The following is a 26897-nucleotide window of genomic DNA, read 5'->3' as shown; positions in this document are numbered from 1 at the left end:
TTCTGATAATATTATAGGGTGTTAAAGTTTTAAACAGAATTCAGTTCATGACAATGTAAGACTCCCATACTGGAGTTGCTGGACTTGAGTCGTAGTCTCTATAAAGACCTTTAGGTAGCAGCTGATCAATTTTTTTTGCAGATAGCAGTATACAAACACCTGTACGGTGTTTGTATACTGCTATCTGGTCACAAATGACCAATTATCAGTTATTTTCTGACCTAACTTAATAAACAGTAAATACTTAAATCTAAGGGCTTACCCTATGACTTACTCTTATTTTATCTATCAACTAATGCACTACAACTAACATGCAATAACTTCACAGCACTATACTCTGCTTTTTACTCTAAACTGTTACACATTTACACTAACTCACATGCATAGACATTCACATGACTATGCAGCCTCTGCTCGTGACTTGCTGCTGTTTTCTTGATTATTTCGATCACAGTTTCCATACCCAGGTCCTGGTGGAGGTTGCTGTTACGGATATACCACGGAGCATCAACAATGTTTCTCAGTACTTTGTTTTGAAATCTCTGGATAATATGTAGATTACTAGCTTTGGTACAGCCCCAGAGTTGGCAGCCATATACCCATACTGGCCTCAGTACTTGCTTGTAGATGGATAATTTATTATGAATTGATAATGTTGAATTTTTTCCAATCAGCCAATACAATTTCTTATATCTAATATGAAGCTCCCTTCTTTTCTTTTTGACATGGACTTTCCAGCGCAGCTTCGCGTCTAGGGTGATGCCCAAGTATTTTGCTGATTTTGCATAAGGAATTTGGGTATCATTTATTCTAACTGGGAAATTTTCTATTTTTTATTTGTAAAGTTAATGTGTGCAGATTTAGTCTCATTTAATTTTATTCGCCATTTTCTGGTCCAGTTATGTATTTTATTTACTGATAGTTGCAACTTATCAGTCGCTTCTTCACTAGTGTCTCCTATCGCTAGTATGGCTGTATCATCCGCGAAGGTGACAATAGTATTTTGTTCTAACTCTGGAATGTCACACGTATACAATAGGTACAGGACCGGACCTAAGACACTTCCTTGTGGCACGCCAGCTTTGATCTCCCTTAAGTCGGTGTACACTTCTTCTTGTTTTACTCTGAAATATCTTTTCGCAATGTATGATTTCAAGATTTCTGGATACTGTTTAGGCATGGACATTCTTAGTTTATGGTTTAAACCGTCATGCCAGACTTTATCAAACGCCTGTGCTATATCCAAGAAGATTGTGGATCAGACTTTCTTTTCTTCTAATGTTTTTTCTATTATATTCGTTATTCTGTGAACTTGATCTATGGTGGAATGTTGATTTCTGAAACCAAATTGATGATTTGGTATAAGATTTTTTTATTTCTATGATTGGTTTTAATCTTTTTGACATCACCGGAAGGAGTGATATTGGTCGATAGGATGTCACTTCATTATGAGATTTACTTGGTTTGGCAATCATAATTACTTCGGCTACTTTCCAGAGTCTGGGAACATATCTCAATCTAAAAGCAGCATTTATGAGGTGTGTCAGCTTAACTATGGCTTTTCTTGGTAGATTTTTTAATAGTTCTCCTGTTATGAGATCATATCCTGGAGCTTTCTTAGGATTTATATTCTCTTTTATCTCTGTTGATACTTCTCTAAGTGATGTCAACGTTATTCTTTCTTCAGTTTGGAATGGTTCTTCCCATCTTTGTTCTTCGCCATCATTGTCGTCGGGTTTAAACGTGCTTTCTAAATGATCTGCAAATCGTTCTGCTTTCTGTTCATTACTTCTAGCCCAGTTGCCGTTTTCCAACTTGATAGGAGGAGAAAAGATAATTGGTCTTTGCATTCTTTTTGTTGCCTTCCATAACGAATAATCTGTGTTCTGGTCAGCTGTTAAATTATTTAAAAAAGAGTTAATTGTTGAATTTTTTATATTCTGTATCTCCCTTTTTAGTTTTGGTGTAGCATTATTTAGACTAGTTTTGTCTCGTGGAGCTCTGTATTGCTGCCATTTTTTTCTTAACTTCCTTTTTTCTACTATGAGTTCTATGATTTCTTTTGGATAGTTGTTCCCTTCTGTTCTAGAAGTTATTGTGGGAGTATTTTTTCAAGCTGTCTGTTGGATATTTTTTATAAAAACTTCTAATTCGTCATTAATTTGCCTCGTGTTTCTTAATGGCACAGCAAGATTAATTTTGTGTTCAGGGTTTATTTTGAAGCTCTCCCAGTCAGTTTTTTCATTAGTCAATATCGGATTCATTGGCTGATCAAAATGACATTTTAAGATGTGTGCCTCAACAAAGCAGTCAATGTAACCGGAAGTATGTGTCTTAATTCGACTATAGCCAACAATGTGTATAATCGAATATTTTAACCATTTTAAATACTTGTAACAGTAGCAAACATCAATATGTTGCGGTTAAAGTGTAATCTACCCTAAAGGTTTATGTTAGAAAATTGTAGAAGTATTATATAGAAGGGATGAAGTTAGAAATTTTTTTGAATTATAGGTAGGCAAACATAAACGCACATTTCGGATTAATCGAGGATGAACTAAAAAATTAATTAATAAGGCTAAATGTGTGGGTTCATTAAATTTAGAAGGCCAGAAATAGAAAAGATGCAGTTGAATGCTGATGAATGTATGAGTATGATGAATAAATTCTGAAAAAATTAAATTCATCTAAATTTCAAATATTTAATATAACTTATATTCAGTTGATATACCATTACACTAACATTCAATTCAATCCATATATTCACTCATATATCCACCCGCATTACATTGCATCTTTTCTTTTGTTCGATTTTAAAATTTAATGAATCTACACATAAGCTGTTGATTATGTCCAAAAAAGAGGGCTATAAAGAACTTCAACGTTAAATGGGTTTTATTGTTTCATATGGTCTATGTACTAGCAAATATGAAAAGACCGGTGTGTTTTTGAGAAAGGGGTGAATTAATCAATATACACTAGGGTGCATTTGGGTAAATTCTATGCACTTTTCGTACATATACATCTACAGAAAAAGTGTTAAAACTTAAATTTTCTATCAAAGTGTCACCTTTTAAAGTCCAAAACAATTTTATTTAGCAAAAATTAATTCAAAAAAAGAATAAAAATACGAGAAAACGAGATTTTTCTTCTTCGCTTCATAACATTTTTGCACGAGGGTATAGGCATAGATATTAATTTAAAGAAAAACAAACTTCTATCCTTCTTCTTAAAAATAAATTTTGATAGAAGTGAAATGAAAAAGACAGAAAAGATTTGATTTCACGTTCAAAGCGTCTATGTATCTATTGATACGTATTTCGACTTAATAAGTCTCATCAGAATAGTTATTCATAGCCGTTCTCAACGTGAAAAATAATCTTCTTTGTCTTATTAGAAGCAACAATAACATGGCTTCGTTATCGACGCAATAGCGACATCTGATAGAAAAATCGGTAAGATAGTTTCGAAACAAATTCAGATTTCTGCTTTAATCTGGAGCCTTCTAAAAATTGCAAGGCATGACCAGACGATGATAAAGATGTTAAAAGAGACATGGGGAATCTAAAATTTGCATTCCACGACATGTCTATTCATCTAGGCAGAAATCCTAACGAATTTGTTTCTCGTACTCATACAGAGTAGATCCGAATAAAATGAAAAAGACAGAAAAGATTTGATTTCACGTTCAAAGCGTCTATGTATCTATTGATACGTATTTCGACTTAATAAGTCTCATCAGAATAGTTATTCATAGCCGTTCTCAACGTGAAAAATAATCTTACATATAATTGTATAACATATCATATTGGATCATCTGAAAATTGTACTTATTGCCACTCAAACAAGTTGGAAACTCTTGAAAAATTACTATTTGAATGTCCCATTTACAGTTCAATGAAGCCAGCTAATATGACCCCTCCTAACAATTATACCGACCTTATTGCTTTTCTTAATGATATCACTATTATATAACGTCTTTAAAAGCAATTTTAATATATATTTGGAATATCCTAAAACTAAGATCTTTTGTTTTAAATGAATAAACTTCAGTTTCTTATTTATTTAGCTGATATTTACTAATTCTGCTCTCCATTTTAGTTAGTGATAACACTTATCTTTTTGTTATATTTGTTAATACTTATATACTAGACTAGTAGTTCTAATTTGTACTTTCTAAACCCATTGTTATAAATCTGTAGTTTTTAAAAACAATAAATGTATATCTATCTATCTACATATACATCTCCAGAAACAGTGTTCAAAATTAAATTTTCTATCGAAGTCAATTTTAGTCAGTTTCTATATTTTAAAGTCAAAAACAATTTTTTTTGACAAAAATATATTCAAAAAACGAATAACACGTGAAAACGAGATTTTTCTTGTACGCCCCATAACTTTTTGCACGACGGTATAGGTATAGATATTGCTTCACAGAAAAAACGTCTATCCTTCTTTAAGATAAATTTTTGTAGAAGTATTCAGAATATGATTTTTCAAAGTTCGCCACTCACGCCATTTTTGTACTATTTTCCCTATTTTTCGCAAACATTGTTCTATATTTTTTCTCTACGCAGTTTTAGGTACATAATGGTATATTTGGTAGAAATACAAATCAATTACTTTAACATGATCTATTCCAATTTTAATCAAGATACGGTTCTTCAAAGTTTTCTACTTTTAACGATTTTTGCTAATTTTTACGGCAATTTTTTTTGTACATTTAGGTATATCCAGTACTAAATAAAAAAGCTTATTTTCTGTACTTTAAAATAGTCTATTGTAAAATATGTTTGGACTAGCGGTAACCAAGATATAATAAAACAAAAAATAATACTAAATAGGGAAATTCAAACTGAAGAAATAAAAAGAAGAAGAAAGTTAGCTTGGGCAGCATTCGGTAAACTGAACTATATACTCAGAAATCAACAAATTCAATTACATCTTAGATCTAAAGTTTTTGATGCATGCATTATTCCGATATTAACTTATGCGGCACAAATATGGACAATCACAAAAAAGAATATAAACATACTTAGAGTCACTCAACACGCGATGGAAAGAGCAATGCTAGGTATATCACTTAAGGACAAGAAAACAAACACATGGATAAGACAGAAAACCAAAGTCACCGATGTGGTGCAAAAATCATTAAAGTTGAAATGGGAATACGCTGGACATGTAGCTAGGAGCGATCTAAACAAATGGCACAGATCAATTTTAACCTGCACACAAATATACCAACACAATTATACCAACACAAAAGACCCAGAGGCAGACCTCCTATGAGATGGACAGATGATCTGAAAAGGACTGCGGGGAAAAATTGGCTAGAAGTGGCGTACAATAAAAAACAATGGAAAGGAAGACTCGAAGAGGCTTATGTTCAGATGTGGATGTGAATGGCTAGACGAAGAAGAAGAAGAAGAAGAAGAAGGGTTTTATTAATTAATTTTTGAATTCATCCTAGATTAATCAGATACATGTATAAATGTTTGCCTACCTATAATTGAAAAAATGTTCTAACTTCATCCCTTCTATACAATACTTGTACAATTTTCAAACATAAACCTTCGCGGCAGATTACATTTTAACCTCAACATATTTATGTTTGCTAGTAACTACAATTGTTAATATATTCAATTATACACATTATTGGCTATAGTCGAATTAAGACACATACTTCCGGTTACATCGACCGCTTTGATCAGGCATCTATCCTAGAATGTCATTTTAATCAGTTGCTATCTAAAGGTCCTTATGGAGACTACTTTTCAGGGTCAGTAACCCCAGTTTGATGTTGCCATAAAGTCAATTCTGTTTAAAACATCCTACAATATTATCAGCAACAATGTAATTCAAAACTAATTTAATAACATTTACAGGGTTTTATCTGTATATTTAGTGGCTTCACCCATGTATGCCTAGTAAGTATTAAACCACATTTGCTTTAACTTTAGTCAAAACAATTAAACTGGTAATACTTACTTGTTCCAGGTAAAAGCACTTATGATGGAATAGTCATTCCGAAAACGTTCTGTGATGTAGCCCGAAATCATCATCATCCAGCCTCAAGAGTCCACTGCTGAACATAGGCCTCTTCCTCATGTTTCCAACCCCGTCTATCTTGCGCCGCTCTCATCCAGTTTTTATTGAGTCTTATTAAATCGTCAGTCCATCTTGTAGGTGGTCGACCGACGCTTCTCTTGTCTTCCCTTGGCCTCCATTCCAATAACCTCTTTGTCCATCGCCCATCTGTCATTCTGGCTATGTGTCCTGCCCATCTCCATTTTAGTCTGGCTATCTTCTCGATGATGTCAGTCACTCCGGTTCTTCTCCTGATGTCTTCGTTGGTTATTCTGTCTCGCAGAGTTATTCCTAACATGGACCGCTCCATTCTTCTCTGCGTGACTCTCAGTTTGGCAGCTGCTGCTTTTGTTATGGTAAGTGTTTCTGCTCCGTACGACAAGACTGGGAGGATGCACTGATCAAATACCTTTCTCTTTAGGCATGTGGGCAGCTCACTTTTAAAAGTTTCTCTCAGTTTTCCAAATGCTGCCCACCCAAGGCCGATTCTTCTCTTCAGTTCATGAGTCTGGTTATTCCTGCCAATCATAATTTCATGTCCCAGGTATTTATATCTATCTACGAGTTCTATTTCTTTTCCACCAATACTGATGTTCTGGTTGGGTACCAAATTGGTCATGATTTTTGTTTTCGAGATATTTATATTTAAACCTACACTTTCTGTAGCCACAACGAGTTCCTGTACTATCTCTCTTGCCATAGCTGAACTGCCATCACAACTTATAATAGCTGAAGATCTAGGTATGGCAAGAGAGATGGTAGCCCGAAAGGTTTCCTTTAAATAAATATACCTTTTATAAAGGATTTTTTAATAATAATTTTTATTATTTATTAAAGTGTAAAATAACTACTAATAGTAATATTAAAATCGACTCACCTAGGAGTTTCGTCAACGTTGTGATCACTGTTTATAGTTATGTCCGGAATCTCTAAAATTCTCCTTCTCTGTCCTGGTGGAGGCTTCTCTCTGATTAAATAATCTATTAATGCTCTTCTATATTCTGGTTGGCATTCGAAGCGGCCGTCAAATGCTTGGTCTGAATCAACGTCTTCATCGGGGTAATCAAAAATTTGTTCCGATTTTCTTCTTAAAAGTTGTCGTTTTTGCATGTCTGGGTGGTGGACAAATTTGTCATGTTTTTCCGTTAAGTAGTTAACCTAAAAATTACGTGTTTTGCAATTTTCAAACAATAAAACATAAATCATTTTATTAATGCCTCCGTAGCGCACTGGATAGAGCGTTAAACTTATAAATATAAAATCAGTGAATCGCGAGTTTGCAATAAAACATTTCGATTAAAAATATCCATCAGATATTTCTTTTATCCGAAAGGGGTTACCTTTTAACGATATAGACATCTGATATTTGTCAACCCCCTCCCTTTTAGTACCACAAAGCTTTAATTTCGAATGGGGTATATACCATGTGTGTAGTACTTGATTATACAGGTGTTTCGTTGGAGAGTTCAGATGCCCATGAGTTTTTTTTATATTAACTCTATTCTTGTGAAATTCTAACTGTGAAATATTAACTCAAATTTATTGAAAGTGTTACCTTTTAGAAACTAAACGTAACGCCATGTATTGCTGGTGTCAATTAATTTTCCCGTCGCGTCTAAAAATACATTAAACCAAAATTTGTAACAGTAATAGAAAACTTTATTTCAAATTAATAAACTCATAATACATAAATTTTAAATTAATAAATTCAGAATTCAAAACATTTTAGTCATCTTACAGTTAATTGCATTTAATCCTTCGGTTACAGTCTTTGCAGTACACAAAATACCTGGAGGAACGCGCGATGCCCTGGGATCTTCGGAATAAGACATAATACTCATACTTTTGGCAACAATGGACCGCCGGAGTGATGACGTAAATCTTATTGACATTTGTCAGTTTCACTTTCCAAACAAACTTTGTTTAGTGTGGATAATTTGTATTTTTCGTTATTTTTTCATTTTTTTTACCGAATCTTTCTGCTTTTTGCAATATCTAAGTATTCTAATAGTTACTACAACCATTTTACAAGGTTGTTTAAATAATAAAGCATGTTGTTTTATATAAATAGCAATAAAATGCATGTATCAATAAAGTTAGGTTAGAATGTCTTAGAAATAGAAATAGAAATAGAACACTGAATTATAATGGTATTATCGTAAAAACACTATACTTAAAAGAACAAGCAGCAGAGGAAGCAAAAAGGTTAACTTTATATAAATTAAAAAGTCTTGAGATTGGGCATTTCAACTTTTGTTTGGAAAGTAATTGACAGTTGTGACGTCACACTCCGGCCGTCCATTTGCGACGTTAATAAAAAAATAGTATTATGCTCTATTTCAAGTAAAAATGACTTACTTTGACTACGTCAAATGTATAGCTTCGCCACAGAAAATACTCCTAATAAAACAATGTATTTTCCCAAAAAAATCTAATGTTTTATTATTCTTCTATTCTAGGAATTAAAAATATTTTTTTTTACCTGATCGTCCCAGAATTTTTATTTCTTTTAAATTTGTGTAAATATTATCAGCTTTTCGAATATGAAAAAAGATTTTTTCTGCAGCCGTTCCAAAAACTAAACTTTCGCTATGGATTATTAAATCGAAAGTTCGATTTTACGTAAATCGTACCAAATGCAACTATTTTCGGGACCATTTTTTTCACTTTTGGAACGATTTTTTCACATTTGGAACGATTTTGAGTATGTACGTAGCGGCCTTAATAATAACTATTTGGGATAGTTCATCCCAAACCCTTCTTTCAGTGCGTCACAGTTGATCGAATTCTCTCTAACACATTAACCCTTTCAGTTCCACTTATATTAAAAAAAATGAACCCTCGTAGTATATTTGTCCCTCCAGAGGGACAACTTTTTCTATAATATTAATTAATGAACGGATTGTGTTTCTTGAACGCTGAAAACACATTGTACCTTGCAACCGACAACCTTTCTAAATCATTTAAAATACTCCGTACGCCTATGGGCGTGGTTCAAACGATTTCCGATTGACATAAGTCAGCCGTTTCAATTATATTTGCTGTGCTGTGAAACTTGTGCATAAATAATTACGTAAAAATCTGGTTTTTTGACAAATAACAACTGTAATACTGTCAAGTTGGTAAGTATAAGAGTTATTTTTGCTACACCTATCAACAGTTTTGCATTTAAAGATAGTGTGGTGTTTATAGAGGTGGTATTTTTGTTATGTCCCTGTGCAGGGACAAACTGACTTTATGGTTAAGTAAATAATGCATCAGTGCTATTCTTTTTATGAAGTTTTTAAAACCTGTATGTAATTTTTATGATTTGGACCTTTTGACTTAGGTACTCGTTACTATACCTACTAAATTTACATTCAAGATGCAGTAGAAATAAACAAACCAAGACACGTTAAATGCTACTTGGAGCACTCACAAATCATAATTTACAATGTATATACATTGTAAATCCCAAATCATGATTTCCAAAGTTTATACATTGTAAATTATGATTCGGGATTGCTCCTAGTAGCATTTAATGTGTCTTTGTGTGTTTATTTCTACTGCATTTTGAATGCAAATTTAAACAGTTATGGTATCCTTTTTATTTTAGGAAATGTCGAAAAACAGAAAGCCCCTTACTGAACAGGAACTTTTGTACTATTTAGAAAATGATGACGACTCAGACATTCCGTTGTTGCCTGACGAGGAGTATGACAATGAAGAAGAAGACACAACTGTCAAAGATAACATGTTTTCAGTCCCGGTTGCAGATGATGTAGAAAATAGAGAAGTAAACAAAACGTGCTCAGAAGTACCAAATCAAAATGAAACGGAACTAGAAGAAAATGTTGATGATCTAAAACAAGAAATAGAAGACTTTCACAAAACATATGACCTCACTGAAAAATCTAAAATTAAATGGATGAATAATGTTACATATGAAACAAGACATGTTAAGTGGTATAAACCTATTCCAGACCCTGTTTATGAAATACCTCCTCCTATTGTTTTTTTCATGAGATATATTCCAGAAGAAATAATGCAGCAGATGGTGAATATGACTAATTTGTATATAACTCAAAAGAATATACCACGAATGTGTCCAACCACATTGGAAGAAATAAAAAAAGTTTATTGGTGTCCATATCGCAATAGGCAATTTGCAGTTTCCGAGAGTTCGGACGTATTGGAGTCCCCTCTATGGAATTTCTCTAATAAAAGATTCCATTAGCCTACACCGGTTTTTCAAGCTGAGACAAGCATTACATTTAGTGGATATTTCTAGCCGTCCCGAAAATAACACAGATCGAATTTGGAAAGTCCGGGACCTATATGATTGTATTAGAAGAAGATGTCAGGAGCTTCCTCTAGAAACTAATCTCTGTGTTGACGAACAAATAGTTCCATTTAAAGGCCAACTGAACATCAAACAGTACGTCAAAAATAAGCCGAAAAAGTGGGGAATTAAAATTTATGTTTTGGCAGGACAAAGTGGTATAATGTATGACTTTTTAATATATCAAGGTAGCACTACTGAAATAAAGCCGGTCTACAAAGATTTTGGCTGTGCCGCTGGGGTTGTCATGCAATTAACAGAAAGAATAAGTGAAGAAAATCATGGTCTTTACTTCGACAATTATTTCGGAAATTACCATCTCTTCCAATTTTTGCTATCAAAATCAATTTTTGCAGTGGGTACAATACGAGTAAACCGCTTTTTAAATCCCCAACTTCCCACTGATAAAGAATTAAAGAAAAAAGGACGTGGCTCCTCTTCTATTGCACTTAGTAAAGACGGAATTGTAATAACCAAATGGTACGATAACACATCGGTTATCACAGCGTCCAATTTCATTGGAATCGGAAAAGAGGACTATTGTACTAGATGGGACAAAAAAACAAGTAGTTACCTCCAAGTCCGAAGACCAGAAGAAATAAAAATATATAACGAAAATATGGGAGGGGTGGATAAGGTTGACTTTTTGTTGAGAATTTATAGGTCATTCGTCAGATCTAGAAAATGGACTATAAGAATGATATTTCATGCAATTGATCAGGCTTTAGTGAATTCATGGCTGGAATACAAATGTCAAGCTCTTGCTTTAGGAATCAACAAAAATAAGATAATTGATCTTCTGGCATTTCGCGAAAGTGTATCGGAGCATCTAATACTGTTTAAAAATCCTCCTAAGAGAGGAAGGCCAAGTGACACGGATTCGCCAGTTCAAGCGAAAAAAAAGTGTGAAGCAAGACCATTTGTAGAAATGAGATATGACGGCTACAATCATATGCCCAATGTAGACGAAAAAAAAGATAATTCTAGATGCAAATTGGAGGGGTGCAAAAATAATACATATTTTGTTCCAAATGTGAAGTCCATCTGTGTCTGATGAAGGGAAGGAACTGTTTTTCAAAATTTCATTCAAAATAATGTTTGTTTTAATATTTTTATGTGAATAAATATTTCTAGCGTAAATAGAATTTTTTATTATTTTAATTCACCAAGACACAATGTCCCTTCAGAGGGACATTACAAAAAACCAATAAAAAGTGTAAAAATGGTACTTTTACGAATAACAACCTTAGAACTATGACAAATAAAGCAAGTAAAATAAATAATATAATTTTTTCCTCAAAAAATAACGGATGTATACTTCAAGGGTACTTATCATTATGTCCCTCTGGAGGGACAAATTCACTGAAAGGGTTAAGCTTGAAATGACAGAAAAAACGTGAGTCTGTGATTATTATACATAGAACTTAGAAAATTATATATCGTTCACGGGTATTTGCATATTAAAGCGGATTCTACTTACGAATATATAATTGGTTGGAGTTTAGAATACGCTAAATAAATATCCAATCAATGATGCGCATACATATAATTTGACGCAGATGGTCTCGATCGTGACAGTACTTTGACAATGTCAACTGATAAAATGATAATTGTCATTTCAGGTTAGTATTTTCAGACATTTTACAGTGAAAATTTAATTTTTGTATTTATTGTCATAAAAATATTTTAAATATGCCGAGATATACCGAGAATGAACAAAGACTAATATTAAAATTATTAAATTATTTCCAATTAGAAAAAGAGGCTGGGACAACTTTATTATCAGTTTCTGCTGTTCGTGAAGTAAGTTTTAAATTATTCTAAAAAATATTCATATTAGTAGTTTAAATACTATACATTTTAGCCATAGTGTTTGTAATAAATAATAATAAATACATAAATAAATCTTAGCTAATTAAGCACCTTCCTTGGAATGTATAGAATAGGAATTATGACAAACTGCCGTTCCAATATAATGCGCAATAAAAATTTTTATACAGGACGGGACCTCTAATATGTAAATTAAAAAAAAAATTGAATTCTTAAGTTTTTACTCCACATTTTCAAAACATAACCTTTTCACATCTAGCCGATTACGATCCTTCAACTGTCAGATTTAACTAAAATGTCATGCAATAATTCTCGACATTCTTAAAATCCTATATGACGTCAAAATTAGTGACGCACTGAAAGAAGGGTTTGGGACAGACTGTAACTTGTATTTTTATTATGACAACACTTGCCATATAAGATTCGAAAATGGTTTCGCTTTTAATTTAAAAGAATATATACCTAAATCAGTAAGTAGTGAAAGTGGGGCCGAATTGATTCCGCATGAGATTAATTTTTATTATTTGACTTCCAATAACGTTTCCCTTTAACTAAACATTCAATAATGACAGAATATAAATTCAATTTTATTAATTATTAATTATTTTATTAACTAATGTTTAAAAATTACTTGTGTCTGTGTGTGTGTTTAGATTAATGACCTTGGTATAGACCAATTTGCCAGCTCGAATTTTTATTAAATTTATAATTTCCATAGATACAATTTCCTAGTTTTAGCTAAGATGCACTATATTTACATAAATACTAATAATAACTAATACTAAATGCTAAAACTAAATACTAATACTAACTATTAATAATGTAAATATATTTTTTTTTAAGAGCTAAGACCTAAACCCGATTCAACACCTCGGAGGTTTAGGCCCTCTTTGTGTTTTGTATTTCATATACAATGTATTTTTTTGTATTTTTTTTAATTTTTTTTTATTTATATAATTATTTTATTCTTATTCTTTTTTTATTTTTTTAGTTCATTTTTATTTTTTTTTTGTTTTTGTTTATATCAATTTTCATATTTTTTAGATGATTATAAACAATTTTGTAGAAATTTATATTACGTGTACATAGAATGGCATTTAAATTGGTGGGGAGAGTAGCTCCTACTGTTTGTAGATGTGTATAATGTTTGGTTTAGAATCTGAAAGCTTGCACAATCTAAAATCACATGTTCTAATGTACCCAACTCTCCGCAAGTGCAGTTTTGAGAATTGACCAACCCTAGTTTATTTTTGTGTGATGGATAAACGAATGAATATGCGTAAAATGCTCTGTAACCCCAAGCTATCAGTCTCAATAAGATTGAGAACACTAAAGTGTTATGTGTGGTCTCTATTACTATATGGCTGTGAGACCTGGACATTAAAACAGTATGACGTCAACAAATTAAATTCATTTAAAATCTGGATGTACCGACGAATGCTAAGAATAAGCTGGACCAGCAGAACTAGGAATGAAGAAGTACTAAGAGCAATGAACACACGCCCTCATCTGGTCAATACTATCAAAATTAGAAAGATGTCATATCTAGGACAAATAATGCGCCATAGGGAAATTAAGCAGCTCCAGGTATTTATTAGAAGGCAAGATTGAAGGTAAAAGGGGCATAGAACGAAAGAAAAAATCTTGGCTACGAAACATCAGCGATTGGACCCACACAAGAGGAAATGAATTAATTCATCAAGCCCAGAACAGAGAGAAATATGCCATATTGATCGCCAACCTCAACAAAGAAGGTACTTAGGAGGAGAAGGATATAAACCATGTTTGTTCATTGCTCTGTTTAAGGTCTTAATGAAATGCCGATTTTTAATACCGTAAAAGAACGGTTTTCTATGAATTTTTGGTTGGATATCATGAAATCTTATACCTTTCAATGAGTTGTCATATTCCTGTTGCCACTATTCCATTTGTTTTTTCTTAAACCATTGTCGTAGTTGAGTGACTGGCATTAAGGGTTCTTCTATCATTTCCTCTGGTGTAGTAGCATCTTTTTATATTTACTATTTCATTTCCGTTAATTCCTTAATGGGCCTTAATCCAAACCAAAGAAATTTGTTTACCTTTATTCGTAAGTGACCGAACCGCTACTAAGATTCTTATAATCACTACTGATGAAGAGGTTGATAATTTAGTTTGTATTATTGTGTTAATATCCTTTTGCTATCTGTTAATATAAGAAACTTACTCTTGTGATAAGCATTAATATACCTCAATGCCTGAAGAATTGCGATGAACTCTTCAGTGAAAATAGACATTTGACTTGAAAGTTTGAAATTTTTGGATATATTTTGATTTGAATAGTAAAAAGCGCATCCAGTAGATTTGTCAAATTTGGATCCATCTGTATAAATACAGTCTGATTTGTTTTACTAATATTTTCTCGATAAAATTCTTTACCTAAAAGACACTCATGTAACCTAGCAATTTCGATTGGTTTACTTATTTTGTTTACTTCTTCAATACAAGGATCCGGTGATTGAGGTCTGGGCCTTTTGGTTAGATTTTTGTGAATAGTGTACTTAAGAGAGTTCATGGGGTTAGGCTGCGAAAAGCCTAGAGAATACGGAAACGCTTAACTTGGAAGGTATGTAAAAGGCTTTTTGGGATGCTAAATCTATGGGTAATTGGGAATTTAATGTTTTGTTTATACTAATAGTTGAATTTGTATAGGATCTATCAGGAATTAATTTAATTACGTCATTATATATTGAATTCTTTTGGGACGTGATATTTTTAATAGTTTTTTGCCTCAGGTATTTAGGACATATTTGATAATTTGTGGTTGAATGATCTTCCCTACACTAAAGACATTTATTTATTGATTTTTCCGTGCATTTGGAGGATAAATGTTGACCGTGACATTTGAAGCATCTAGATTTACTGCAACATTGTCCACCTACATATCCGTAACGATAGCAATTATAACATAAAACCACTTTTTGTACAAATATTTCTACCTCTATTAATATTTTAATAATAACGACATAGTTTTGTAAATTTTGTGGCCTAAAAATCACAAGAACACTTTAAGTTGGAACACAAAGCGTAGTGTTATTTTCAACAATTATTATTCTTTTTAGTTTTTTGACTTCAACTACTGTGAATTTACAATGATAATCGTATGCTTTAATTTTATCTTTTATATCTTCGACTGAAATATCTTTATCAATATCTCTCAAAATCCCCTGACGATGAATCATAAATTTGAGTATATAAGCCTCAAGTTTATGTTCAATAAAACTTTTTGATTTATTTTGGTCCATTATAAAATTAGTCTACTTAAAATTACGTAATACCTATTTAAGTCTGATCTTAAAATCTAGTTATTAGGTTTGTTTATACCCCTTTAGTCTGCGGTACTTTACCACTAACGTCGCACAGCTCACTCACGAGCGTGTTGTGTTGCACACAGTCTCTCCTTGTATTTTCTACTGAGGTTGGAAATTTCTTTCACTTTTAGGTATCTTCCTATCACTTAATTAGACACATGTTAGGGAGCATTTACTATCATTCGTAGAACTTTATTTTTAAATCTTTGAAGAATTTACAAGTTAGAATTACTGGCTGTGCCCTATAATTTTTTAACTTCATACGGGTTTAAAGTTTGTAGATAAGTATCACACGTGTCATCAGCGTATGTGGCAGGTGTGGTTAATCTGGTAGTTGGTAAGCCAGCAGTAAATAATAAATATTAAAAGAGGCAATAACGCTGCCTTGAGATACACCAGACTTAACTTCGAAAAGCTCAGACCGGGCTTCGTGCTCTTTAACTACAGACAGTTATTAGGTCGTAATCAAGGGCTTTTCTGAGATGTTCCGAGGAATCTTTTTATTTCGTTATCTTCCTCTGCTTGTACGTAGTCGTGAAGTTTAAAAACCTTTTTTAAATAGTTTACAAATGCATTTGCCTTTTCCCTATTAGTTCTAGCCCAGAGTCCAGAGTTGTATCTTATCGAATGTATTTGTTTCGGAAGTTGCTTGATTTTTCATGTTTTATGCCAAAGAAAATAATCTGTTGTTGTTAAAGATATTAGACTTTCCAATTATGTTTATATATTTTGGTTCTTAATCGTATGTAAAAGCGTTTTTAGTTTTGATATGGTTTTATTAAAGTTTCTATTATTTGTTGCAGTTCTGCATTTCTGTCATTTTTACGAAGTCTTCTTGTTTCTGTTTTTTTTTTCTAACTGAAAATGAGTTTTCATCTTTATATGTATTATTATTCATAGATGGAGTTACATACCAAGAAGCAGTTTGGATACTGAATGTAACGTTTTCTAGTGCCATTTCTATATCATATTGTGATTTGAGGGAAACATTTAGTGCGATTGTTTGGTCTAGTTTTTCTCACATACAAACAATGTTTGTATTTTGAGTATTTTGATTTCCGAAGTGGAAATTGCAAGGTCAATAAACGTACTTTAACCTTTAGTTGTGGCTTATTCCCAATTAAATAGTAATTACTTTAACATGCCACAAGAAAATAGCTTCAGAACAATATATATGAAAATGTCACCATGCAGATAAAGCTGGACGAAAGCACAAAAACTAATCCCATAAGACTACAACGAGGAGTAAGACAAGGAGACACCATCTCTCCCAAACTATTTACCCTTACTCTAGAAGACATTTTTAAGAAACTAGAATGGAACAACAAGGGTATTAACGTCGACGGATCATACTAAAACCACTTGAGATTCGCAGATGACATAGTTTTAATACGTTACAACAATTTAATGCACTTTCAGGAGCGGTAGGCTAAAAAATAAACTACAACAAAACAAAAATACAACAAAACAAAATTGGAAACACGGAGATAAGACGTAGAACGAAGATTAGGGATATTGTGGAAGAAATTACAAAAATGAAATGGCGCTGGGCAGGTCACGTAGCCCGATATAATGACAACAGGTGGACCCGGAGAATTCTAGAATGGAGACCAAGGACGACAACAAGAAGCATGGGAAGACCTCAAAACAGATGGGTAGATGACATAGAGCAGTGGCAGGCAAACAGTGGATTAGATAGGCGCAAGATAGAGAAAGATGGAAGCAATTGGGAGAGACATTCCGGGGTGGATGGAAAATGGTTAACAAGGAGAGATGATGGTCCGACTGGTCCGAAGACGGTTTGAAGATTTGTAATCCTTTTCGATAAATTTTAAACATTTTAAATAAATTATGCTATCATACACTAGAAGTCTTTACTTCTCCGTAAGTTTTTTAAACTATGGTATACAGCTAACTGTTGGGCTTTTTTCTTTTTATTGTGTGATTTTACCCTTATTATTAAGCGTTCTAATGATAAGCAAAAGAACGAAAAAAATATTTTTTACAATAAATTGTTAATATTTAAAAAAAGACGCTAAAATTTCTGCAAAAAACGTATAGGTTTTCTTCGTATATGCCTAATAACTAACTAATAACTAAAAAAAATCAGATACCTGGACTGTCACAGACCCAAGAGAAATCTTATTTACCCGAGCTAATTAAATTATTTTGAATATTAATTTAAATTATAAATAAGTATAATCAAGAAAAGTATGTCTTTACACATGTCGATATTGACAAGGACAATTTACTTAAATGTGAAATAAATAAGCAGAATGCACTTTTACGAGAACCCTTACTTGAGCATTTTTCGATTATAATCACAGTACGTAATTTTTAAGTAAAGCGTATATCTAAAACTAGCCGTCAAATAAATGCATACAATAAACTTACCTCACCTTCATTGATAAAGTTATCTTGAGGTTTTCTTACATGGGAACGTCCTACAGAAGATTCCCCAAAACGTTTAGAATTTTCAGGATCGAGATATTTTCCACTGGAATAGCGAGTATTACTTAACCCTAATGTTCCGTATTTTTCCATGGTATTTAAATGTATATCTCTTCGACTCATCCTTCTTTCTGTACTTCTATTTTTATTTAAATCCAAATATGCATTTTTCTGGGGACTCTGAACCTTAAAGTTCTTCTTTGGACTGTTTTCTTCAATTACAGATGGTTTGGATAAATTTGGATGGGAGGATGTACGGTTCAACGATACATTACTTTGATATCTACTAGAACAAACATTTGTTCTTGACTTTTTGTCATTTTCAAAGTCATGATAACTATACGATTCGCGTAAAAATGGAATTAATGGACTGCTTCTGCCTAAATTGGTTGGTTGGTCGGATGAATTTTCAAATAGACCTGCTGATTTGAAATTGTGGGCCGGCAGTACTGGGCCAGCCCTTGTGACATTTTCATATTGAATATACTGATGCCTAAAAAGTATTTACTATTATTTGATACGTCCAAAAATTATAACAATTTTGGCGATTAGTTACAATATTTTATAACGATGTATAGTTGTGTTAAGTATAATAGAGTAGGATTAGTTTATATGCCTAGAACTAGTGATGGGTTGTTTCCCAAATTTAGAATTAAGAGCATTTGTATTAGTAATCATATAAATAGCAATAATAGGCTTTAAAATATTTTATCTTTTTATTAATTCATTTAGGTATAATTCATAAGGGTACAAATATTCATAATTTGATGGTGTTTAAAAAGACTTCCCTTTAAACATTGCTGGGAGTAACATATTAGTGAGACCTGACCTACCTGTAAGTACAAGGATTGTGTTACATCTTTGTCAAAATTTATTGGACAATAACCCATGATGTAAAGGATTCCATTTTTACACCGATAGATACTATGCCAATTTTAGAAGAGTTGTTAAAACTAAATTTTGACTTCGTCTTCTTTTTCTTTTTCTTAATATTATTAATACTTCTATGGAAGGTTGTCACTCTATCTTTTGCGCAGCCGTCCGATACTTCTTCTGCCGATCTCTTGCTATTTTGACGATACGAGTCTTCCCCATTCTGCTTATGTGGTTATTCCATTCTTTTTTTCTATTTAGTGCCCATTCGTTTATACACTTTATGTTACATTTTCTTCTAACGTCTTAACTTCTCCTTCGATCTATCAGCATCTTTCCTGTACTCTCTCATCTCTGCCGTTTCTAGAACTCTTTGTGTTGTGGCTGTGTCGGGTCTTGTTTCTGAGGCATGTGTCATTATGGATCTTACACTGGCTTTATAAACTCTTGACTTCATCTCAGGGTTAATATGTCTCCTTCACCATATAGTGTTATTAAGGCAAACTGCCAGTCTATTTGCTTTTTGTATTTGACCTCTGATTTTTTTGTCCAGGTCTCCATAGCTTGACAGTGTAAGTCCAAGGTATTTTATTTTCATTACTTGTTTAATACTGATGCCATTAATTTTTATTTTACTGGTTAGTTCTTTGTTGATTACTATTGAGGGGCGTCAGGTAGGGCTGTGTCCTGTCTCCTACTTTGTTTAATTTGTATTCAGACGAAATAATCCAGGAAGCACTAGAAGAACTAACTATGGGAATAAAAGTAAATGGCCGACCAATCAATAATATACGGTTTGCCGACGACACTATTTTATTAGCGGAATGTCTTGAGTCTCTACAAAAAATGGTTGACAGAGTGGTAGAAGTCAGTGAAGAAAACGGACTGTCCCTAAACACAAAAAATACACAATTTATGGTAATTACAAAAACCCAAGAGCGCCAAGAAAACATAACAATACATTTAGAACAAATTAAAAAAGTTGAAAAATATAAATATCTGGGTACAATAATTAACGAAAATAATGAGTACACAGAAGAGATTAGGGCAAGAATAGGACAGGCAAGAAATTCTTTCAACAAACTGAAAAAAGTACTCTGCAGCAGGGATATTTCAATTTCTTTAAAGATAAGACTTCTGAGATGCTACGTGTTCTCCGTATTATTTTATGGGTTAGAGGCTTGGACTTTAAAGAAAGATATTTCGGACAGATTGGAAGCCTTCGAGTAATGGGTCTACAGAAGGATATTAAGAATAAGTTGGGTGGATAGAGTCACGAATGTCGAGGTGTTGAGAAGAATGGGAAAAGATAAAGAGGTTTTAAATACAATTAAAGTCAGAAAATTGCAATATCTGGGACATGTCATGAGGGACGAGCATTATAACTTGTTGCAATTAATAATGCAAGGAAGAATACAGGGTAGAAGAGTCGGGGAAGAAGACGCATCTCCTGGTTAAATAATTTGAGAGCTTGGTTTAACTGCACTTCTGCTGACCTCTTTAGAGCAGCGGCGTCGAAAGTGCGAATTGCCATGATGGTTGCCAACCTTCTTAGAGGAGATGGCACGTGAAGAAGAAGAAGATTGTTTTAATTTTCTGAGAAAAGATTGTCATATTAAATTCTTTTGTTCTTATGTTAAATCTGTGACCAGTATTTGCTGACTATCTTTATCTTGGGATATCAATATTGCATCGTCTGCTTAACAAAGTATTTTACTTCTTTGTTTCCCATTCTGTATCCTTCATTTTGATGATTTTATCCATGATTAAATTGAAGAGCATAGGGCTCAATGAGTTCCCCTGTCTTATTCCGCTACCTATTTCTATAGATTCTAAAAGTTATCCATCTATTCTAACTTTCATTTTTTTGTTTTGGTAGATGTTTTCAATAGTTTTTATAATATTTAGGAGAACTTTTCTATCATACAGAAGATAGATTACATCTTTGAGTCTTATGTCAAATGCTATCTTTAAGTCAATCAGACACAGAAATGTTGGCCTATTCTAGTGATTTCTCAATAATTTGCTTTATGACGAATTTTGTATCTGTACATGATCTTTCACCATGAAAACCCCGTTGTTCATCTGCTAAACTAATTGTTCACTTTACAGGCAGTATTCAAATTAACCGCAAATTGATACCTAATTTAATTAAACAGCCAACATTTGCTAAAGATAACACCATTGCATGGAGATTAGGTAATTTGATGTTATTGGCATGAAAAGATGAAAAAATCGTTACTACACTTAATTCGTGGCAACACATAAATACAGCCTATCAACAGAAGAAGACGTAGAGGTAACTTACAAGTTGTAAATAAGTCAAATGTAGTATCAATTATTACAATAAATTAATGGGAGGTCTAGACCGTGCAGACTCTTATTCAGCGTCATAATGTTTCCTGAGGAAGCCATTGAAATGGTGACAAAAGTTTTTGTCGGATGACTCGAAATGTCCAGTTCTAATGCTTAATGTTTGTATAAAATTTTAAAAAGGGACCAAAACAATGAAACATTTAAAGTTTGTTCGGGAATTGGTTAACTATCTAACACAAGCGACGGGCGGGAAACTAAGTACATTTGTGATTTTTATATATATTTGGGTATCACATGCAGCAGCTTAAACTTATTCGTAAACTAGTTCGTAAGGTTTTATTATGCAATTTGCAATTTAGTGAAATTTTGCAATAGATTGTATATTTTATTGTGTTTTATTTTGTGATATTGACGATTTATTTAATTTTAGTGAATTTTAATTCTATTCCATTATAAACTTGCAGCTATAACCCTGGACTACATATTGGTGTATTTTTTTTAACTTGTGTATATATGTTTAATTAATAATAATGATAGTAATTATGATCATTTAATTCAAATTAAGAAATAATAATAACGATATAATTATAGGTATAAAAGACTGGTATATATAGGTATAAAAAAGGTATAAAAGAGATAAAAAGAATACATTTAGACACTTTTTGACGATGATAGACCTTGTTCTCCACCATCAACGGATGATCGAATAAATGAAAAAGTACGGAAAAGCCACCGGTCCAGACAATATCATCAGATACAGTTAGACTGGCTAAAATCGACATTGGTAACATTACCAAAAAATCCAATGTGTCACACTGCGATGACTATCGAATATTAAGCATGATGTCTCATGTCCTTAAAACTTTTCTCAGAATCGTTCATACACGAATTTATAAGAAGTGTGAATTTCAGATTCAGATAAGTGATACTTAATTCGGATATCGAAATGAATTGGGAACATTAGAAGCTCTTTTTGCTTTAAATATGTTAACACAACGATAAAGAAACATGAATGCAGATGTATCTGTATGTTTTATTGATTATCGAAAAGCATTTTACTGCGTTTACCATTAAAAAATGATTCTGAGAACAACTGGAATTGACGAACAAGACTTGCGAATTATCTCAGAACTATATTGGTCCCAAATGGCAATAATTGAAATAAACAAACAATATCCGAAGATATACGAATATAAGGAGTGAGACAAGGTTGCGTGTTATCACCGCTATTATTTAATCTGTATTCGGAATCTATATTCAGAAAAGCATTAGACGAGGTTCAAGGTGAAATCAAGATTAACGGAACCAACATAAACAACATCAGGTATGCTGATGAAGTCTATGCTTCAAAGATACCAACAAACGTGCATTTGTATGCCAAGGAACAAATAATAGAACAGGTAACTTCCATAAAATATTTGGGAGCAAATATCAACAGCTAGTGTAACCTAAAAAAGAAATCCTAATAGAATCGAACAAGCGAGGAAAACATAAACATGAAAACATCTTTTACAAGATCAGCCCTTAGTCTAGAGCTCAGAATTCGAATGATCAGATGTTACGTTTTCTCTGTTTTGCTCTATGACTTTTGCTCTATGACTGTGATAGTTGGATTATGAACACTGAAACAGAAAAAAGAATAGATGCCTTTGAAATGTATATATACAGACGGATGCTGAGAATTCCATGGATACAAAAAGTTAGCAATGGTGAGGTACTTAAGCGCATGAGTAAACAAAAAGAATTACTTAGCATAATCAAAGAGAGGAAAATACAATACTTGGGTTATGTGTTGAGAGGTAAAAGATATCAATTACTCCAAAGCATATTAGAAGGTAAGGTTCAGAGCAAAAGATCAGTTGGAAGATGCCAGAACTCATGACTGAAAGACCTGAGGAGATGGTTTGACCGCTCATCCACAGAAATCTTTCGTGCAGCAGTTTCCAAAGCTACAATTTCTATTTGGATCGCCAACCTTCAAAAGAAGACAGCGCAATAAGAAGAAGTGATTATGATAATATACAACAATAATCTGCGTGTTAAATATAATAAAAAGGTCACTTTTTAATAAATGCTATACAGTTTAATACATAATTTTGTATTCGAATATTTTCATTGATCCAGTGGACTGTAATATTTTTAAATCTTTCGTGATTGATGATTCTTATGTTACTTTAAGGTTATGGCGACAATTAATATAAACTTGAAAAGCATGCAAACAAAAGTTTTGAATTTCGTGTTTTGCGAATGAAAACGCAGAGTATTGGATCTTGTACATTCTTTGAAACCATTTTCTAGCGTAGACGACCCCCGGACTGCTGTTTCTTCTGCAATCGTGTCTCTATTCTTCTTTACTTATAAAATATTTTAATATTTACTACGTATAATATTTACTTTTTTGTAAGGTGCAAGCTCTGAATAAAATTATAAAATTTATATTAACCTGGATGTTTTATACGTAAGTGTCCAGCTAAATTTTCTTTAAAACTGGCTGAAATGCTAAATAACTGTGAACAATAATTGCATTTGTCTTTATTACCTTGCTCTTTAAAGTGTTTCAAATTTCAATATACTTTTTAGTCATTATAAAATTTAATTATTGTTTATTTGTTTTAAATATAACATTAAAGGATATGCCTTATTTCTTGGCCGCCATTCCAGAATATTTCTAATCCATCTATCCATCCATCCATCCATCCATCCAATTGTTTTTGATGCTTTATAGAGCGTTTCAAGCATTTTTGTAGCTATATCAACTCTATTAGATATTATAAGGATGTCATCGGCAAATCTTAGGTGTTTTAGTTTCTCTTCATTTATATTAATTCCCATATTATCCTCTCGTACATTTTGCTTAAACATATAGTCCAGTACAGCTATAAAAAATTTTGGGGGGAAAGTATCGCCCGGTCTAATTCCACGTTCTAGTCGGAACTTTTTGGTGTCTGGAAAAATGCTGTAGCAGTTACGTAGATACTCATAATCAAGACAACATATCGGTAGTCGATGCGGCAGTTAGCCAATACTCGAAGCATTCTATGATGATCTAAAGTATTAAACGCCTTTTCATAGTATACGAATATAAGAAAGATAGGCTTGTATTCTATGTACTTTTCTATTAACGTTTTAATACCTTGTAGATAATCATTTGTTTCGTATCTGGATCCAAACCCAGCCTATTCGCAAGGTAGGTTACTATCTAGTTTGTTCTAATCTTTATGAATAGGTTATACGTATAAGAGAGCAAACTAATAGGTCTATAGTTCTTTAGGTCGGAAATGTCACATTTTTTGTGCATTGTGGTTTATGGTTATTATTGCAATATGCCATTGGGAAGGAGTAACGCCTCTTGTCAAATAAACAATGAACATCATAATTTACGAATAAATATGTTTTTCTAGTTTTCTCGGAACCGGAGGTAAAAATTGTGAATTGGTAATTTTTTCCACATGTCGCTGAGATTGCCAAGCGGACCAATCGCATTCACGTCACTGTGAATGACCTAGTGGTCAAACTCTGGCCAGAAAACGAAAAGGCTAACGTAGTAGTATAAGATTCCGTAGTAGTATAAAATATACTGGTGTATCGGATCCATCTGGCTTAGCTCTACTGCAAGAAATCAGGACTTGCCGTTCGGTGTTAGTCACTCCATAGTCCCTACCCGAAGATAGCGAGTAGGTAGGTACACTTAAAAACCGAAATATATAATTTTCTCCATATAACTATTATTGCTAAATTCGAATCCGTAGTTAGTTTTTCTGTATCTTAACATTTTTTGCACTAATCCAGGGATAGACGGACAGCACCCAATCGATTTTTTTTAACTTTTATATTTTGGTTTAATCTAGAATACAAGCTAAAATATACACAAGGAGTTCAATAAAATAGCTACATTAACAAAATTGAAGAGTTGATACAACGATTATTAGAGCGACCATTAGAGAAAATTTTGTTAATTATATAATAAATAATTATTTAATAATAGTTGAGTAAATTTATATTTACCTGTATTCCGGAACTAAATAAAAATCCCCTTCTAAATGCAGATTAGTACTTTTTTTAACAAGAGGAGGGCGCGAATGTATTTCATATTGCATAAATTTTTCTTGTTGTTCAGTTTTAACATCTAACCCGCTTTCCAGTTGTAAGTTGGTAAACTTTCTAATTAAACTTGGCCGTTCAGAATTCTCATATTTTCTGAATTGGTCAGTGGTTTCAGTCTTTGACTCCATTTCTCCTGTTCCTAATTTTAAAGTTGTTGGGGTTCTGCATAATTCGGCTCTTTTAGCCAACAGATATTCGATGAATTTATCCGCATGTTCGGTGATATGCGAGCAATCTCCTTCAATTTTTAAATTTGTGGGCCTTTTTAATAAAGGAGGGCGTTTTGAAGGTTTAAAATCAGCGAGTTCATTGCCGAATGGATGCGGTCTAGAAAAAAATCTAAATTAGTAAATATTTGTAAATACAATTTTCTCTATATATTACTTATACATAAGACGCTTAGAAAGAGTTTTAGTATATTAATAGAACAAAAATTTAGTGTTGTGTAATCAATAGAACAATAAACAATAAAGTAGCGGGTAAGATAGCTAAGCAGGCAAGGTGGCATTCGCTATACATATACGCAAATTGCTTTATCGGACGATGGTTCGGGCCCTGCTCAGGACAGAAAACAAAAAGGATAACGTATTAGTTTAAAATTATAATTGAATCGGATACTTAGACTGGAATACGCTATAGGCACGACTTAACATGTATCTACTGAGATGGTACTCCAAAACGCACTCGAAGGCGCAAGAGATGGCATAGAAATAAAATTAAAATTGATAAATAATTTAATGTGTGCCGTTATATGTGTACATGACAGTTAGGAGGGCTTGCAATGTTTCCTTATCAGAACATCAACTGAAGAAAATATATGGGATTTAAAAAATGAACAACGAACAAATAAATATATTGGTGGTAAATTAGAATCCCAATCAACCAGTGCACGTAATGTATACGAAAAACAAATAACTTAAGTTTCCAAGTTCAAGTATCGGTGCATCTCGATCAATAAGAATTATAATCTTGATTTAGAAATGATTTAGAAATTTAGAAAAATACGTAGCCTCCTAAGCGATGGATTGCTCGATATCCAAATAAGATATATATTTTTTTTAAATATATTTTTTACATTTTTACATTTTGGTATGGGGTTAAAGCATGGATGCTAGAAGTTAGCAGCCTAAATAGACCCGAGCCATTTGAAATGTGGGTATATCGACGAATATTGCGAATACCATGGGCTGCCTACACCACTAATTTGGAAGTTTTGCGTTGAATGGGTAGAAGAAAACGTGAGCTGATCAAAATCATTTTTAAGTGTAAAACTACATATCCTGACCATAAAATGAGACATAATTGATTCCGCTTCCTTGAACTCACAATAAAGGGCAAGATCAAAGGAAGACGCGGACCAGGATGCAGACAGTGCTCCTGGTTTAGGGAAGTTGTTAAGAAATACCGAAAACTGAGTAAAATTTGCCAAAATTATTGTTGCCGAACGTCATTGTTGAAGAACAAGAAGAAGAAGAAGAAAACGGTCAAGTCTGCTTTTAAACGAGTTGATAGAGGGGACAGAAACAATGTTACTTCGACGATTGCTTGAACCGTCAAAACTCTAT

The 26897-nt window shown here is 32.8% G+C and overlaps 1 protein-coding gene across 1 annotated transcript in view; it reads right to left on the bottom strand.

The window, feature by feature from the left end:
* The window catches only part of LOC140443458 (uncharacterized), a 223669-nt gene that overhangs the window by 3509 nt on the left and 193263 nt on the right, over positions 1–26897 (bottom strand). The window contains exons 5-7 of the mRNA XM_072534732.1: positions 25234–25659; positions 17983–18532; positions 6965–7245 (exon numbers count right to left, since the gene is read on the bottom strand). Coding sequence (XP_072390833.1) covers positions 6965–7245; positions 17983–18532; positions 25234–25659 — 1257 coding nt within the window. The remainder of the gene's footprint in view (positions 1–6964; positions 7246–17982; positions 18533–25233; positions 25660–26897) is intronic.

The sequence above is a fragment of the Diabrotica undecimpunctata genome, chromosome 6 (assembly GCF_040954645.1).
Source record: "Diabrotica undecimpunctata isolate CICGRU chromosome 6, icDiaUnde3, whole genome shotgun sequence".
Classification (NCBI taxonomy): domain Eukaryota; kingdom Metazoa; phylum Arthropoda; class Insecta; order Coleoptera; family Chrysomelidae; genus Diabrotica; species Diabrotica undecimpunctata.
The sequence above is the reverse complement of the archived record's forward strand: the minus strand, read 5'-3'. Positions and strand labels throughout refer to the sequence as shown.